Source organism: Gymnoscopelus braueri, assembly GCF_963280865.1.
Source record: "Gymnoscopelus braueri genome assembly, chromosome: 8".
NCBI lineage: Eukaryota > Metazoa > Chordata > Actinopteri > Myctophiformes > Myctophidae > Gymnoscopelus > Gymnoscopelus braueri.
Genome location: NC_137609.1, coordinates 23053537 through 23071618, shown reverse-complemented (window position 1 = coordinate 23071618; position 18082 = coordinate 23053537). Strand labels below are relative to the sequence as shown.

The window sequence follows — 18082 nt, the reverse complement described above, 5'->3', positions numbered from 1 at the left end:
ACACTGACAGAGCGAGAGACAAAGAGAGAGGAAGGGAGACAAGAGAGAGAGACTGACAATAATTGAACGCAAGACAAAGTGAAGAAGTACTCCAGGTAAAAGTGCTCTTTATAGCCTTGATAACAGCTCCAGTCTGTTCCCACACCAGACTGGAGCTCACTGGAGGTGTCTGAGTCTTTGTTTTCTGGTGTTGCAAACATGTTTACGGACTGGAGCAGATCCTGAATCTTTAGACGTAAGAGTTTCATCCTTTAGCTATAACGTGTTCAAATGGGAGCTGATTCTCCCCGTAGGGATAACTCCCCCATAGCGTGAGCTTATTTTCACCTCCAGTCTAGACCTCCTCAATCACATTCCTCATGTTGTCTGATCTCATGCATCACTGTTGAGTGTGTGGGAGCAGAGCGCACATGATGCATGCACGACATCCAGGCCAAGGAACCAATGAGCAAAGTAACACTGTGGTGGGGAGAAGTAAAAAAATATAAATAAAACCCAGGGAGCTACCGGCTAGTGCTGGGTGCACGCGTGTATAAAACGGGGTCTCTAAATGGAATAAAAATGCTGGGGTTTTACCATGTTTTGATACACATACCTCTTTGTGTACCCATGCACGTTGAATAGGCAAGATGGACCTGCATGCATGCATTATTTGTGTGTGTGTGTGTGTGTGTGTGTGTGTGTGTGTGTGTGTGTGTGTGTGTGTGTGTGTGTGTGTGTGTGTGTGTGTGTGTGTGTGTGTGTGTGTGTGTGTGTGTGTGTGCGTGCGTGCGTGCGTGCGTGCGTGCGTGCGTGCGTGCGTGCGTGTGTGGGGGGGTAATTGGGTAGAGCATCCCACCAACCAATCACCATGTTTGTTTCTACCCTGCCCTTTTCTTTTTTGTATTTTTTTTGCATCAACCCCCAACTATCCCCTCTGCCATTGCCATCCTCCATTTCCTGCCCTATTCCATCCCCATTTCAAACTTGCCCCCAGCCCTATTGCCCATGGGGAAATAACACCCCCCCCCCCTTCCCTTCCTTCCAGAGGGCAGGCAGGCTCCACCCTGGGGTGCCACTTTGCCCCAGCTTCTCTCTGCCTCCCAGGCCTTCTCTTTTTCCAATGTACTATACATTTTGTACTGTGATAGATTAGTGTAAATACTGTATTAGATTAAACTACGTTTTTTGTTCTACCAAGGAGACATTTAGACGTGTCTAAAAGTTGAGTTGTATAATATTGCACGTTCGCAATGTTATTAACAGTGGCTCTGGCTTTTTTTTACATTGCAGAAGATGGTGTACATTGTCACAAAGGCGACAAAAACAAAGATGTGTGCTTCCTTCCTCATTATCATGAGAAATATTGTATGAACGCAGCAGTGCTTATCAAATTGTACATCACCAGCTGAGCAACGTTGTTCCACCCCTATGAGAGATTCCCCCAAGCTTAAAACACACTCCTAGGGGACAGATGTAGTAGTCCTGTCTACATGGGTAGCTCTTGGGCTTGTTTTGGGGGGAGGGGGAGGAGCCAGTGCGATGAGCAATGATGATGAATTATTAAAAAGCCAAATTGATGAGTGCTATATAACTAAATTGCAATGTATGGCTTAGGTAGAGTACGGATTTGTGTTGTTTACTACATAATGTATTCATTTTCTTTAGCTTTGGCACATGTGTAAAAAGTTAAAACACACAGTTTCACCTGTACAGAGATTATCTCTGCAGAGGCTTCATTATATATCCCTGCTATCCATTTTTCCTCACTCGCTCAGTTCCTTTGTCTTCTTTCTAACTCTCCACACTCATCTCCTCAATGGTTCACCATCTCATCCAGTCTTCTTCCCACTTTCCAGAATGAAATATTCCTCGTCCTCATCACCCGGTGTCTCATTACCATAAGATAATCATTCATTCAGACTGTTCAGACAACTCCCTGACTAGTGAGTGACTACCCTACCCGCAGCACCGGGTCAGGAGATGAGGTGTGTGTGTGTGTGTGTGTGTGTGTGTGTGTGTGTGTGTGTGTGTGTGTGTGTGTCATCTGATCTATGCATACACAAAAAAATATGCTCACACAAAATCCTGTGTGAATCCCAGAGATTTTGTAGAGACAAAAAAAAAACAGAGAAAAAGAGAAGAGAGAAATCCAGAAGAGGTAGAACAGACAAAACAGAAATAAGACAAAGACGGGGGAGAGTGTGTGTGTGTGCGTGTGCGTGTGCGTGTGTGTGTGTGTGTGTGCATGGGCACGTGCGTGTGTGTGTTTTCATTCTATGCCAGCCAAAATCTTTTTGATCTATTGAGGTCAAATCTGGAAACCTTATGAATCGTGCTGTGATTGGATAAATACCAAATGAGGTGGGCTGTACCACACATGCGCGCACACACAGGCCACGGTGACAAATCTCATCTGATATTAATGACGTTTGCTTACAGTTAGTTTTCATGCGCAGTCTCTCTCGTACAGTAAGGCCGACACACTTCCAGTGAGGAATGACACTGCCTTCATAACAAACTGTGTGTGTGTGTGTGTGTGTGTGTGTGTGTGTGTGTGTGTGTGTGATGATATATTTGTACACTTTGCAAATAGCCTAATAAATTGCTTCCTGCAATTATCAATCACGGACTGACTGAGTTATCAGCAAAAGCCACAATCACATATTTTTACACAATTCTCATGCATGCATCATGATGCATGCATGCACGCACCCTCAGCATTACTGTCATTGCAAGATGATATATTATGTTATGTTATGATGATGGCTGGGTGAATGATGAAGAGAGGGAAGCGTTGCAAAGCACTGAGCAGACTGACATCTAAACTATGATCTGCTGCTCTCTAGTGTTTGATTTCTACCAATGCAATAATTCCATCTGTAAGGGCATTAAACAGAGTTGTGAGAGTGACTGTACACATGTGGGGCCAGCCAGTGATTAAGATTGAAATGCACCTGTAGGTTACGTAGAACAATGCAGGGTAACACAATCTTTGCCTCAGCGTACTTTATTATTTAAGGTCTAAGGCTGGCGGAGAAAAGACAAAATGTGTTCTGTTGTTATGATGATCACAAGGCAGGCAGACTAACATCGACTCAGCTTTCCTGAGTGAAAAAGGGGAAACACTGTTGCTGTGGACAGTACACATCCATGTCCGTACACGTGTATTGTGAACCAAATTGGGAACCAACAGATTTCTTTCTTTCTTTCCGATTTTTACAGATGCCCACAGGGGGGTGCTGTGTTCACCTCCAGTAACCACCAAATACCCAGCATTCCTCTGGATCATCTGTAGGAAAAGGGTGGGCTCTTACTGACATTCTCGGGCTGTTGGGGAGTGCACAGGATGAGCTCTGTGTCCAATTAACTCACACAAGCTGGCAGTAGTGTGTCATTATTATAGCCTGATTTATACCCCATCGTACAACACTGACAGAGCATAAATTAGGCATATCGAACAGGAACTAGTCAGTTATGGTGATGAAGCTAAAAGAAGAGGTTGAGATTCGTTCTCCATTTCCCTCCACGGCAAAGTGGAGATGATATAGCGATAGTTAAAGGTTTCATGACATTCAGTTTTACAACACATTAAAAGTCTTTGTCATGGTCCTTCAAACGTGTATAAAAAGTTTTAACTGAAAATTCCACTCTAGTGAGCCATTGCAGGTGTTTTTCTCTCACATTTCTAAAGCCTTTTCAACTGCAATGAAAAAAGAAATATTTGCCTGCGGGTGTCGCTGTTGAGGGATTTTGCCTGTCAATCATCACCTCTGCTCTGCCCCCCCCCCCCCCCCCCCCCAGGAAAGGATAGGGGTCTTTCTCACTTAAATAAACATAAAAACTTTTTGTACACAAGTCATAATGAGCACCAAACGCATACCATCAGTCTCTCAAGTGCAACAGTGGTACATTAACAAAGCAAGACGAACAGGAAAGATTTCATTTCAACGCTGTAGTTCCTGCACCTCTTCCTTGTCTAGACAGTCTATTCAGTACCATGTACTGTTTTAGCTCATGAACTGCACGGTGCACACAAACTGAGGTCTGTGTTAAAGCACAAGATTTCAGCCATTTACACACAATGCCTATAGGTGGAACTTTGTAAACCTAAACCTTAAATACTACTATTTCTCTTCCTCTAATGCAGATAATCTGGCGAAATGACATATCAGCCAGTTTGTGAGATGTCCGAGATGTCTTCTCCATAATCATGCCATCAGAATAAGGTTAACTGAGAAAGAGTAAAGCTAGGCAAAACACTGTCGGTCTGTTTCAACTTCCAAAAGGGAAATGAAAATAATGATAATAGCCAACCAACCAGCACTCAAGTCTGACACAGGATATCCCCCAGAAGAAACAGAAAGAGAAGTGAGAGTAGCACAGGTGTCAACATACGCACTACAGAGTTGTTTCCAGTTGTAAAGATGAAAATGGTGCTGTGGAGCAAGGCCCAAGAGATAGATATATAGAATAATAGCTTTCAGGGCGTTCTTTATTATGACCATGTCTACAACAAGGCACAGTGAAGATGGTTAAGCACGTGTAGTGTCTGACAAGATTGTGATGTACATACTGTACATAATAAAAAACAAGAGAGAAAAAAAACCCAGAAAGGTTGCTTTATACCAGTAAGCTACTGGTACTTGTAACTAGTTCCATGGTTGAAACAGGAAATAACATAGTAGCTACCAACCAACATTCTTCTAGTATGGCTTGGCTAACTGTGCATTAATGCAATTAACGCAAATTAAAATGTAATTGTTGTAACCATTAATGTAAAACATATGTTTGTGAAAGAAATGCCTGTACTATCTTCCAGGTAAGAAAGAAATCTGATTATGTGGCCAGATCCCGCTGTGCCAACTATGAAAGCTAAAAGGCAGCCAGGCTGAGCTAAGCTGAGTCAGCTCTAATAAGCACGGTCATGTCCCTCCTGGAGAAGAGCCCATAATAACACAGCTGTTTCCTCTGGTCTGGCCATCACCATGGAAACCTCACACACCAGCAGGGACAGCATCAGAAGAACCATTGGAAGCAGCATCACATTTGGGACTAATGCGAAGAGATGAATACTTAGGCTGGCAGTGAATGCCTGTGAGCAGTGTGGGAGTATTAGAATGTAGGGGCGTTGTCCCAACCTCAATAAATGTCAGTAAAAATTATGATCAGCTGACCAGATGTGCATTGAACACATAATTGTGACTTCTTTGGTTTGATTCCGGCTGTGCAACCGGGGTTGCACATGCATTTCCTTCACACTTTCTATTTCTCGGTTCATACCTACCTCTTTAGGTGCAGCATATTCCCATCAATCAATACTGGATCCAATCAACAATGACATTGATGGGGCGACCCAACAGCCGAATGGTTAGGGTGCATACCACATGGGCACAAAATGCCCTTTTTTGAATTATCGTCCAATATTTGAGATGAACAGTTCAGAAGGTGCACTGTCTGCATGTCTGCTATTTTCAATATTTTTGAAAAAAACAAATAAAGTTATGCCAGGTTGAAAGTGGTTAATGAATGTATTGTTGCAGACAAGAAAACACGTATCTATAACATTGCGAGTCACATAGACTGACGTGGTTTGAGATGCAATCAGCACCGATCTCAATGATGTGGACATTCAGGAAGGGAGTCACTGAACCTCTCCACTATGACGCCGTTGATGCAGCTGGGGGTGTGCGCTAGGGATGGGTATTGGCAAGAATACATATTGCCATATATTACGATATTATTGCGATATATTGCGATATATTGCGATACATTGCGATATCACGATATATTGCGATACGATACATATTGCAATATATTGCGATACGATACATATTGCAATATATTGCGATATATACATATATCACAACTACATATTGTATATATATACACTACATATTGAGTAGCTGCAGATCAGTGATAGGTTCTTTGAATGTTTTTTCATAAAGCCTGTATCTGAAAAAGCAAAAAATATATATATATATATATATTATATAATTTCTTTTTTCAAAAAAATCGCGATATGGTGGCATGGAGTATCGATACAGTATCGCGAAATAAAATATTGCGATATATCGCGAAATCGATAATATTGCCCATCCCTAGTGTGCGCTCTGTTCGGCTTCCTGTAGTGCACAATCAGCTCTTTAGTCTTGTCCACGTTGAGAGACAGGTTGTTCTCCTGGCACCATTGGATCAAGTTCTCGACCTCACGCCTGTAGGCAGTCTCATTGTAGTCAGTGATCGCTGTTGTGCGAACTTGACCACTCGGGTGGAGCTGTGAGTGGCCATGCAGTCGTGGGTGTACAGGGAGTGGAGGAGGGGACTCAGAATGCAGCCCTGGAGGAACTAATGCGTTGAGGGTCAGGGGGGCAGTGTTGTTGGACGCGGAGCCCATCCTCACTGTCGCTCCAACAGAAAGTCCAGGATCCAGCTGAACAGGTTGAGGTTGAGCCCTAGTTACCTGAGCTTGGTGTCAAGTCTGGAGGGGTCTATGGTGTTTAACGCTGAGCTGTAATCTATTAACAGCATTCTCCAAATGTATTACGTAAGAGTTCCTCTTCTTCTCTTTTGGCAATAAATTTAAAAAAAGTATATACATGAAGAAAATGTTGGATATACGTAGGTCACAGACAGTAAAATTAGAATAGAAGTGCACAATTCAGAGAGCTTCGGGAGCATGTGGGATTGAAGGCAGATGTGGAGCTTGCATTGTTTACTAATTACTGGACATGATAAACATGCATTGGTGTGTCCTAAAACAACAAGCCATCAGTCAACTGACCTCTCAGGCGACTGATGATTTGATTTGTCATCTTTTAGGGGCAGCCCTAGAAAATACCATGACATTATGGTATATTGATCATCCAATCCCCAACTCCGGTGAGAGTAGTTGTAAAGTCATTAGGTGGAGTAATGTGGCAAGGGATCACTGTTATTGTGTCAGAGAAGACTGTAGACCTCTGCGAGCATGCACACACACACACAGCACTGTAACACATACCCCCCTGCACTATGTCGAGGTCTCCGTGCTGGCAACGAATGATAAAATGGCTGGTAGTTTCTCTTATTTCAGACCGGGAGGAAGCTGTGTGAATGTGAACAGTAAAATGACAGCTTACCATTCAATTCAACACTGTACGTACGTACACCTTATGTTACAATTAAACAATATTGCCAAACATCAGTCCGTCTCTCTGAACAAATGCTGATAATTTATTTTACGCTAGCACAATACATACTGTATGTCAGGCAAGCAACGCCAAAATTGTGTGCTGTGGTAACAAATCCTCTGCCGCTAAAGCCTAATCTGATCACTGACGTGTGAGAAAAACGATTGAGACATGTGAGATAATGCAGAACAGTCAGTACCATTCTATCACTTGTGGTGGTACATCTCCAGTATGGGGGTGGGTTAACTGACAGGAAAGCCACACTGTGAGAACACGTGTTAACCAACCGCTCACGCAGTTTCATACGGCATGATTTCAATTGGCTAGCAAGTTTGTATGTTTTGGTCTGTTTATGAGATGGGTCAGGGTTGACTCAGATCACAGAGGTGGGGGTGAACCTGGTAAACTCCACTGTATGGAGAGAGGGGAGCAGTGATGATGATCAACATTGACAACAATGTATGTGAAGGGAGCCTCATCTCATTTGAGTCATCTCCAGTAAATCCCCAGCCCTTCTCTTCTTCCACTAATGACAAAGCTTTTCTCACAATGAAGCACCATCATCAATCAGAAGCCTCTGGGAACAGGCCAATACCTCTACTGTCCACAAATGGATGAATGGACACGTGACTGACACACACACACACACACACACACACACACACACACACACACAAAGCTGAGTGCCAGCGTCCTATAAACAGGAAAGTAACAGTAAAACAGGAAGTACTAGCAGAGTCTAACTTAAAAAGGCATTGGGAATGGATTTCTCTTATGTTATGAAGTATATTATATTACAGTATATTATATATTGATTGATTGATTGAATATTTTATTAGGCAAAAAATGTGAAACAGCACAGTTACCGGTACATTTAAAATACTTTGTCTAACTAGCCTGACACTCAGCCTGAATTTTCATTTCGTTTCACTCATTATTCAGTCTGAAAGCCCTCTCAATGCAGCCGATTTCTGAGATGGGGGCGTGGCCAAAGTGGGACTCCACTATGAACCAACGCGATTGGTTCATCCTGGATTATCCCGATCCCGATTCGTCGTACAGATTTTCAACCGAGAAACACCCGCCTTCGACAGCGTCACCAGACCCTGAATGCGAAGCAAAGGATTCAGGGGGTGGAGCCAGGCTATTGTCTAACAGGTCCGTTCATGAAAGTCCTTGCGGACTTGTTTCCAATGAGGGCCTTGGTATTCAATTCATAGACGATTATACAGTATAATATTATATAGTGTACATTATACAATTTCATATTGCATCCAGGACCCCACACATTCCTTTTCCCCCGCTGGTGGCTTATTGGGAATGGATATCTCTTATGTTATGAAGTATATTATATTATATTCAGTATATTATATTATATTCAGTATATTATATTATATTCAGTATATTATATTATATTCAGTATATTATATTATATATTATACAGTATAATATTACATAGTGTACATTATACAATTTCATATTGCATCCAGGACCCCACACATTCCTTTTCCCCCGCTGGTGGCTTAGAAGCAACAAAAACAAAAGCAAAGAAATGTGGGAGATCATTAAGAAAGCACCAACTACCTAGATGACATACTGTAGAACACAAACCACATTATTGGACCAAGTGTAATTATCAGTGACCATAGCAGCATAATTATCACCATCAGAATGTTCAGGGTCCGACTATGACATCTTAAGAACAACTTTCCTTACTGCCACAGGTTTCACTTTCAGTAATATCTAAGCTAAGCCACTTGCAAGTGTTGCTGTTGACGTCAGACTAATCAGAGGGCATGTGGGCACATGGTACCTTAGGTACATCAGTCATCAGTATAGACTAAACTGAAATAGGAAATAGCTACTGTGGTGCTACATGTATGTATGCACCAACTTAAGTGTAGGAGTGCAATGAAAGGGAAACCATAAATGGATTGTCAAGTTGAGCTTGTCAAATCATGACCTTCACATTTCCTGCTACACATTACCTGCTAAGCTAACACAGGGTCAACATTATTGGCAATTTACAGCCAGCACTTTCTGCTTAGTGGGCCTTAACTGTTTAAGACATCATTCTATGTCAGGTGAATCACCTGATAAATGCACAAGTTACCCTAACAAATAACAGAGACACATAAATGCTGTCCGTGGACCAACAAAGAAGCAGACACTGCACAAACACAGAAGCTGATTTGTCCACATGTGCTCCAGAACAGGAAGGCCAGAGTGAGATTAGGTCAAATCTGTAGGAGGATTTTCAGCCTGTCCGGTGTTTCCTCTTGGATGAAGTTGTAGCAGTGGTGGTGAATATCTATATACTCATATTTTTGAAAATAATGTGGTGTTCAAAATGTATTTTGCACTCAAACATTAAGTACCTATTTATATACAGTACATTTGTGCACAGTAATGAGCAGGAGGAATTCTAGAATGTCTCAAGATTTAGCAAGATATATTTGTATTAGACGAAAGTATAAAAAAAACTGTTACAGATCAATCAAAAGTAATCGTGATGGCGCAAGAAGGTGTCTTTGAGATTGACAGGTGTCAAAGTAGTAACATGGATAGTCGTGACTCAAACAGATCAAAAGAGTGTCATAACTCTCTTGCCTTTAAATGGGTCTGACCGTGTCCTCTCTCCTTCTCTCCTCAAGAGTGTACCAGGATATGAAGCGTCCGAAGTGTAAAATATAAGTTTATGAAGACATTAGATGGAGCCATCTTCAACAATAAATACAAATTAATAATAATAATTTACAGAAATATTCAACAGTGGAGCAAAAATTTCAGCAGCAGTGGCACGCCGCTGGTGAATGCATATAGGGGAAACACAGTTGTCACCACACTATTACCTAGAAAACTAAAGTCTAATTTAGACTTTATGCCCTTTAAAGAAACATCACTCAAACAAAACGGCATATCATCTATTATTGGAAAGAAGTGTTGTGTTGGACATGTTTAGCCATAACCTGTCCTACAGATGGACAGTATAAACTACTACTAGTACCTGAGCTGGAAAGCTGTCAGCTATTATTACCCACACACATACCTGTATAGCCTACGCACATAGGCATGAACATATACAAACAAAGCCTCGAAAACTGATACACTGATGGTTTAAGTTTGTCACACCAACAATAACATGTATGTTCATGTGGAAAGTCTAAATATAAGCCTACCTAAATGCCTTACACTGACACATTTACACTATGAACTCCACACAATGCGAACACTGCAATCGGTTTGCAAGATTTCACGACGGGCCTGGACAAGCCCTGCTTTTCTGTCAGAGAGAACGGGGCCAGAGGTAAAGACGCCAGGGAAGAAATGTTTGTGTCATTTGGAACAATCTCTGTCTAGAAAGGGAACAAAGATATGTCTGTTCTCTAATCTTTGAATTCACAGGTTATGCTTAGAAAGCAGGATCTCTCTTCTCACATTGGAAATTATAAAAAACTGGGAGGCAGTCTGAGACATAATTTGTGTGTTTGTGTTCAGTCTGTTCACCATTCAATCCCGTTCACTATATACTGTGTGTTGAAAGGTCAGCGACTGGAGGGGTCAAACAAGAATTTGGTTGAACAGTGGAGATGTGCTGCACTCACCGCCACTCCAGACCACAAACAAGACTGTTTACTGTACTGCAGCTGTTAAACTATGTGCTAAAACCATTAGGGTTAGGGAACAATAGGTTAGCATAGCCTGTCACACCCGACCGGAACATGCTGCAAATCAATCTCACATAAATATAGCTTGTGTCCCATGAAAGGTTCCAGTTGTTGATGTAATAGGAAAACAAAGCATTAAATGATGACAGGCTTTAATCTGTTAGAAAATCCATAACAAACACAGGCAAATCTCCCCAAGTCAAAATAGATAATCCTTCATATAGTGGTGCCATAGAGGTTATGGGCAGGTTTGCGCTCGTGGCAAAAATGAGCTACAGCCGCGATACACACAAATGAAGGCAGTACACAGTGTTTGGTGAATCGCACGTTAGATTGTGCTTATCAAAAATACGCACCCCTTTAGTCACTTTATTTAGGCACTATTTACGACCAGCTTAGTGAATCTCACATATGCATCCTTGTGTTCAAGACATCTGATTTCAAAATTCCTTAAATAGCTAGATGGCTGACAGCAGGAATCTGACTATCACTACAGGAGGCCTCTGAGGGTGTTCTATTAAGTCCATGCCAGTCTGCATAGGGGAAAATCAAATGCTAAAACAACAACAACGAATCAGAATGAGACTTCTGTTACTCTTATTGGTTTTCTCATAATCAACACTGCATGACCTGTCCTTCATACTGAGGTTAATGATTCTAAACCAACACATTAGGCAAGGTTCAGTCTCAGTTCTGAATCAGCTATGAATCAGGGGCACATGGTGAGACTGGGCTTATGACTTCATTAATGTCACATGACCCCACTGGATGGATCTTCCTGCTGCACAAAAACACTGGTATGAACAATACCCCAGGCATGAGCTTCTTGCTAGTTTATTTATGTGTTTGTGGAAGGAGGGCTGCATTTTCCACAATGCCAAATGAACAGGAGCCAAAACACACTTGTTGTAGCTGCAAATGAAAAAACTTTGCCTACACAGCCAGTGGTCAGAGAGCCAAAAGAAGAAAAACCATGGTTCCTGGTTTCCAGATGTTCCACTGTGTTTGTCCACAATTAAGTCTTCTTGATTATCCCAGATGAAGGGGTTGCATTCGGAGTGGAGAGGTGAGAATGAAACTGAAATGACTCACTGTAAGTGATGAGAAAAATAAAACCAGACAGGATACTACACACTATTTGATTCATCGACTGGCAGCAACGTCACTGTGCTAAATTTCAAAATATGAGACACATGAGAAAGATGGTAGTTGATAAAGTGAGTCATTTGCAACTGCTTTCTTTCAAAGTCATTTTCCCGCACGTACCACTACCCAATCATGCTCAATGAAGCACAGTCACTTGCAAAGGTGTCTCTCCATAGATACAGCCTTCTAATGTTGGATACATAGTCCAACAACATTCCATTCTTTCTCACAATTATTTCAAATATCCGTAGCATGCCTCTGCGGAGCAGTGAAACAGCACCCAAGTGGATGCCTCAGACAAGGTTTAAAATCCTGAGTGTGATACACATGTAGAATGCCAGCTCAGCAGCATTATAGCACTTGATCATTACCGAGTGGAAAAATGCCTGATAAGACTCCCTTTGGAATAACTTATCCAAACTGGGTTCTCATGTGTTTTCCCTCCGCCATATAACAGCTGAATGCTCTTTGTGTAGATCTAAATCTGATTCTGCACTCAGAATAGTACAGAACCAATAAGTAGTGTTATATTGTGTGTTAATATAATATATAATATAATGTGTTAATATTCTATGCCCTGTAGGACCACAATGGAAACAAGTCCCCAGGACTTTTTTGTGTTATCCTTTTAGCCTAAATGCTTTACTGTACCTTCGTGCAGTTTAACATTTTTGACTAATAAAGTATTCAATCAATCAATCAAATACTACTTGAAGAACTTTGTTAAAGAAGTCTGGCAAATGCAATATTGAATGGGGTCAATCAAAACCATCACCCATTGTGATTTCACTCACTTGTGATTTGTGGTGAAAATAACTACTGCATTCAATATTGCCAAATGTATGAGGAAGTCTCATCGCAACATCATAGATCATTGTGCAACTCTGTCTTAAGTATATCGTGCTTCCTTTTTTCAAACTTAAGTTTTCATTCTGTATTAGGCTACTCCTTCTTTCACGTTTGATTATTGTTACTATCGCTCCTGCAGACACCATTAGGCAGCAGGCTACTTAGAAGGGAGTGTGTGTCCAGACTGTGGATAGGTTTTGGTATGCATAGAAGCCTATACCAAAAACTATTTAGTTACAATTGAAATCAAAGACATGGAGGACCCAATAGTTTAGTCCACTGTAGTCCAATTAGTGCAAATATTAGCTATGTAGTCTAACAATGCAGGAAAAGTAACAATCTGCAATTCCCCACAACAAATAATCTGATTCAGTGGTTATACATTGTCTTGCAATTTTTTGTGAAACCACCATGAATGAATGCCCCCCCCCCCCCCCCCCCCCAACAAAACGTATCCTGTATTCATGTGCCTGAGGATGTCCTGATCTGAACCCTCTGCTCTAATCTGACACACATGTGCTGCCAAACGATTTGGAAATGATCTACTTAAAGAGACAAATGATGAGAAGAAACTAATCATGAGATAGTTTAAATCATGAACAAACAAATTATGGACACTGGATAGTAACAGCTTCATCATTATATCAACAACATTCATCCTAGCCTTCAAATTTGAGCTAATTGACGTGTGATGGGAAAGGCTTGGTTTTCTTACGGTATGGGAGGGGAGAGGAGGAATCTTCGTGGTCTGAACTCACGTAGCCATCGCTGCGTCTGTCGGGGGTGCTGCACCCAGACCCGCGGGACGTCCTGCAGGGCACCTGCATCAAGGACGGTGACAGTCTCCCATCGTCACTGGAGTCCTGGTCCCTGCTCAGCCCGAAAGGCCGCAGAGCTTCTCGGTGAGGAGGATTCACCGGGAAGCCCTGCAAGCTGTCACTGCTGCTGGAGATCTTGGGGGCCACCAGGTTACCCTTGACAAAATTCTCATTCAACTCCACATCCTCGTACTCGTGGTCACTGGCCTCTCGGTTGTCACGGGCGGTGTTGGGTTTCCCGACGCAGTTTCCATCCGGCTGAGAGACGCCGGTTATGGTGGTGTTGTTTTTCAGAAAGCTTGGCTTCCGCGGTGGCACGGGACCAGGTTTACCTGTCCTGCCGCTGGTCCTGCTCAGGTCTGGGCCAAAAGAGTTCACAACACTGCCTTGGTTACCACCTGGCGCATGGAGTTTATTCGTGCCTCCGTGCGCCTTCGTACTTTCCCCACCATCATCCTTACAGTTATTATCCTCAGTCTTGTGAAACCCGGCAATGTCGGCGTTAAAGTTTTCATCCTTGTTTCCAAACCTCCCCTTTTGGGAACTTCTCTTCTGTCGGGCGACGGTGGTCTGGAGGTAAATCACCTTGAATTTCTCCTCCGAAAGCGCCTGTTGGAGGTTTTTGAGATTCGCTTTGCATTTGTCCAACTCGGTCTCTATCTCTTCGACAGAGTTTAGGTCCATTTTGGGGACTTCCCCGTCGGGAAATTCACTCTTCCAGTGTTTTTCGAATTCCTTCTGCTCCCACATTGTTGTCGTCGCGCGACTCGAGCTGCAGCCTCAAAACAACACCTCCGTCTTCACAATGTAAAGATGTCTTCACCAACTGCCACTCTGCCAGTCAATGGCGACTCCGTCGCAATAGTTTTTATGTTTTTAAATGTCTAAACTAGTCTGCCTATCATCACCACAACTTGTTCATGTTCAGCTTCTCACATGTACAACTATGGCAGCAGGTCTGCGACGCTGATGATGACAACTTTGCACTGTCCTACTCAAAGTTGCTGGATGCTTCCGGTATTGAGATGAGTGGCGACGCCGAAAAATAGCAGACCTACAAGATCACAACGCGTCGCATCGTGACGCGTTGTGAGCTTGTACTTCTGCTATTTTTCGGCGCGCGACACTATCGCACGACGAATTATAAAATAAGGCTTTTAAAGAGAGTGATTTTAAAGATTACCTGCCTTACTGTACTGACCCAAAAAGGCAGGTAATCTTTAAAATATACTGAGTATAGATAGTGCATTGATGCCATGTCAAGTGAGCACCTGCTGATGGATATTTGTAACATTTTTGGCTCCCCACCATGACTGATACTACAATTTTTAATTATGATTTAATTATTTAATTATTTTTTATAATTTATAAGAATTACCATAATTTCATTAATAACTCGAACTTCTAAGCATGTGACACAAGGTTATTACAGTAGCCTACTTAAACGGTCTATTCTTATAGCACAGACCCTTAAATACAGGGGTGATGATGACAGACAGTGGTTTACCATAGATTCTATTGTAACACACTAGCTTCTGTATTATGTGGTTATATTTACAGTAAAGGGTAGCTTATTAACCTGCTGATCTAATTGCTTTTGTAATGAATAATTACTTGTTTATAATATAGGCCTGGTGTGTGTGGTTCTGAGCTTGAGCAGTGGTTACAGTAACTCGACTTCTCAATAAATACAGTGTGTATTTGTACATAAGTCTGCAGTCTTTGCTGCACACCTGTGCTAATTATAGCTTGCATATCTTGTCTGTTTTATTTCCTGTGATGGTTTTTACAAACGTATACAGGCATATAGCCATAGAGAAAAGGAAGTCAATGCCAGTCTGGTGAGTGAGAATAGGCTAAAAATGACTGGTCTGTTCAGTAGAAAATACTGGCTGTGGAGAACTCTTAATTCACCATAGCCAGCATTCAACACCTTGACATTTACTTATGTCTTCTTTTTTTTTTTCGGTCAGCGGTGTGCCCCCTCTACATCTGTCAAGATTATGGGGTTATACTAAAACACATAGATATGAGTATCATGATATCCAGAGAAGAGACAGAACTGCACCTGTGAGTATAAAACATTTGAGAGATGGTATGCATGATGTGCCCACTGCCCACTGACACTGAGCCCTGTGGGTTGTTCTATACTCATGTGGCTCTATTAGAGAGTCTATTTCAACAGCATGGTTGTGCTGAAATGCTCAGTTATGTTATAACAATAGCACTGACACACATATAATGCAGTACATAAATATTGGAGATTTACCAGACATCACATGTGTAATATAGGAATGTACAAGACAAGCCCTGTGGGTATGGTTCATGTTCTTCCCTCTAGCTGGTGGTTTCAGCGGTGAGACATTAAGACGGGGGAGTGGCCTGAATGTTTATCAAACCACTTGCTACCAGGCCTCTGAGGAAAACTGTTTTTCCAGGATATCAACTAACATGTACCATCAGTGATTCTGTGCATGCATATTCCTCACTCTCTGATGCATGCATGCATCCAGAGCATGCACACACATGGACATATGCACATGTCATCACTTGGATTAATGCTTCTTTTACCAACCTTGATTGATTTATGGTGTTGCTTTGGTGAGACACACATTATAGGTTCTTATATTGTTTATTACAGTTATGTATGTATTATTATTATTATCATATATTTATTCATGAATTACATTTCAGAATATATGGAATTTGGCTTTATTTGAATACTTTTAATTCAATAAGAATACCTCTGCAATCTGTCATACACAAAGGAATAAACCTTGATCTTGATCATTGTGATCTACAAACAGCTACATTCAACAGAAATGATGGTGAGCAGCAAAGCAGATGATTTCCAGTAAAAGTATAATATACAAGATAGGAATCGCTGGACAGAGAGAAGGAGAGGGGGGGGGCATAAAGATGGTCAGTTGGTGTCTCTGAGTGCCCATTTGGATCCTTGCCAAGAACTGAAACATGCATGCTCCTAAAAGCTCTCTCTAGTCCGGGGAATCATTGATCAGCAACCTAAGCCGAATTTATACTTAATCATAAGACTATATGACGTATTGCTCAACCAAAATAACTGATTTTCAAGTGAAGAACGGACGCTTGAAATCACTTATTTTTAGCAAGCAACATGGTTGCTTTGTTGACATCCCTGGTTGGAGCAAGGAATACAGAAGCCTTCATGAGTCTGCGATGAGAGAACAGGAAATTCATAAACGTTCTGACTAATCCACAAACACGTGACAAGTCTGAGGAATTCAGAAGTACCACTGTCTTATATGACTAACACCAGTCAACTTTATCTTTGATGTCAGATTGAAAGACTTCCTGCTCGTTGTATTGCATAACAATGACAATGAGACAATAAAAGTGAACATTTTAGAGTAATTAACATTTGAGCAGATGCCAAATGAAGTGAGTGAGTCAAGTCATTGACAATTTCAGTAATCCCTGTGGCAGTGTTGGCACAAGTATCGGCCTATATTCAGTGACCTAAGACTAATACTTGTAGTATGAAATGATATAGTCAATATCAGAAAAAGGCTCAAAGAAATCTACTAACATTCTTCAGGCCCCAAATCACAAAAGATATTCACCCTACAGTAAGAAAACATTTAAATCCCAAAAATGTATTGGCCATATTGACACAGGATGGGTGTGATAATATATTGTAATTTTTAGTGTTACATGTATGCTGATTTTTAAAAAAATGTGTATTTTCAAATACCTTATTTCATTATAAAAATAAACCTCAATGAATGTAATATCATTGGATAGAATATCATTTCTGGATTTGTCTAATACGATCAGCATTATTAAAACAAATATTGTTATTGTATAAAGTTGTAAATAGTACATTTAATTCCATACTGAGCAATACAGTAGTGTCCTGGGTGTGGCAACACTTAATGACTTATTGTTGTTATTAGAGTTAGTTCTGCATGCTTATTATTTAAATTGTTATTTAGTGTCTGTTGATCCATTTGGTCATTTCTTTTCATATTTTTATATGGGTTGGTTGTGAGACCATGGGTGATGGGTTGGTTATAGCACCACCCTTTTTGTGGTTGAACTTTGTTAGAGCCACTTGTATTGCACAAGCTGCAATAAAAATATTTCTCGAATATTAAGAAGTTGGAGCCTCTGGTCAGTGCATGGGTAAAGTTTCTACCACAATCGTGGAGACCCACTTTCGATTCCTCCACAGTGCCTCCGGCTTGGCCAGGCACAATTGGCCATGGGAAGCCAGCAGGGAAGGACGATCTCTATTGCTGCACTAGTGACTCCTACAGGTTGGTCGGGACGTGTTTCTCTCTATGACTGAGAAGCAAAACAGACAATTGTGGGTGTGGGTGTAATTTGACATGATCAACAAGGAGACAGTGCAGCAGCCACTTCGGGTCTCCCCCACCAGTCACAAGAGAAGCCGATGAGACAGAGGACG

General features: G+C 41.5%; 1 protein-coding gene across 3 annotated transcripts in view; it reads right to left on the bottom strand.

Annotated features, from left to right (window-relative positions):
* Window positions 1–14610, bottom strand: part of abr (ABR activator of RhoGEF and GTPase) — a 133176-nt gene extending 118566 nt beyond the window's left edge. For all 3 annotated transcript variants that reach the window (XM_080436454.1, XM_080436455.1, XM_080436456.1), the window contains exon 1: window positions 13530–14610. In XM_080436454.1, the coding sequence (XP_080292580.1) occupies window positions 13530–14382 (853 nt within the window). In that variant the 5' untranslated portion in view covers window positions 14383–14610. The remainder of the gene's footprint in view (window positions 1–13529) is intronic.
* Window positions 14611–18082: the final 3472 nt, after the last annotated feature.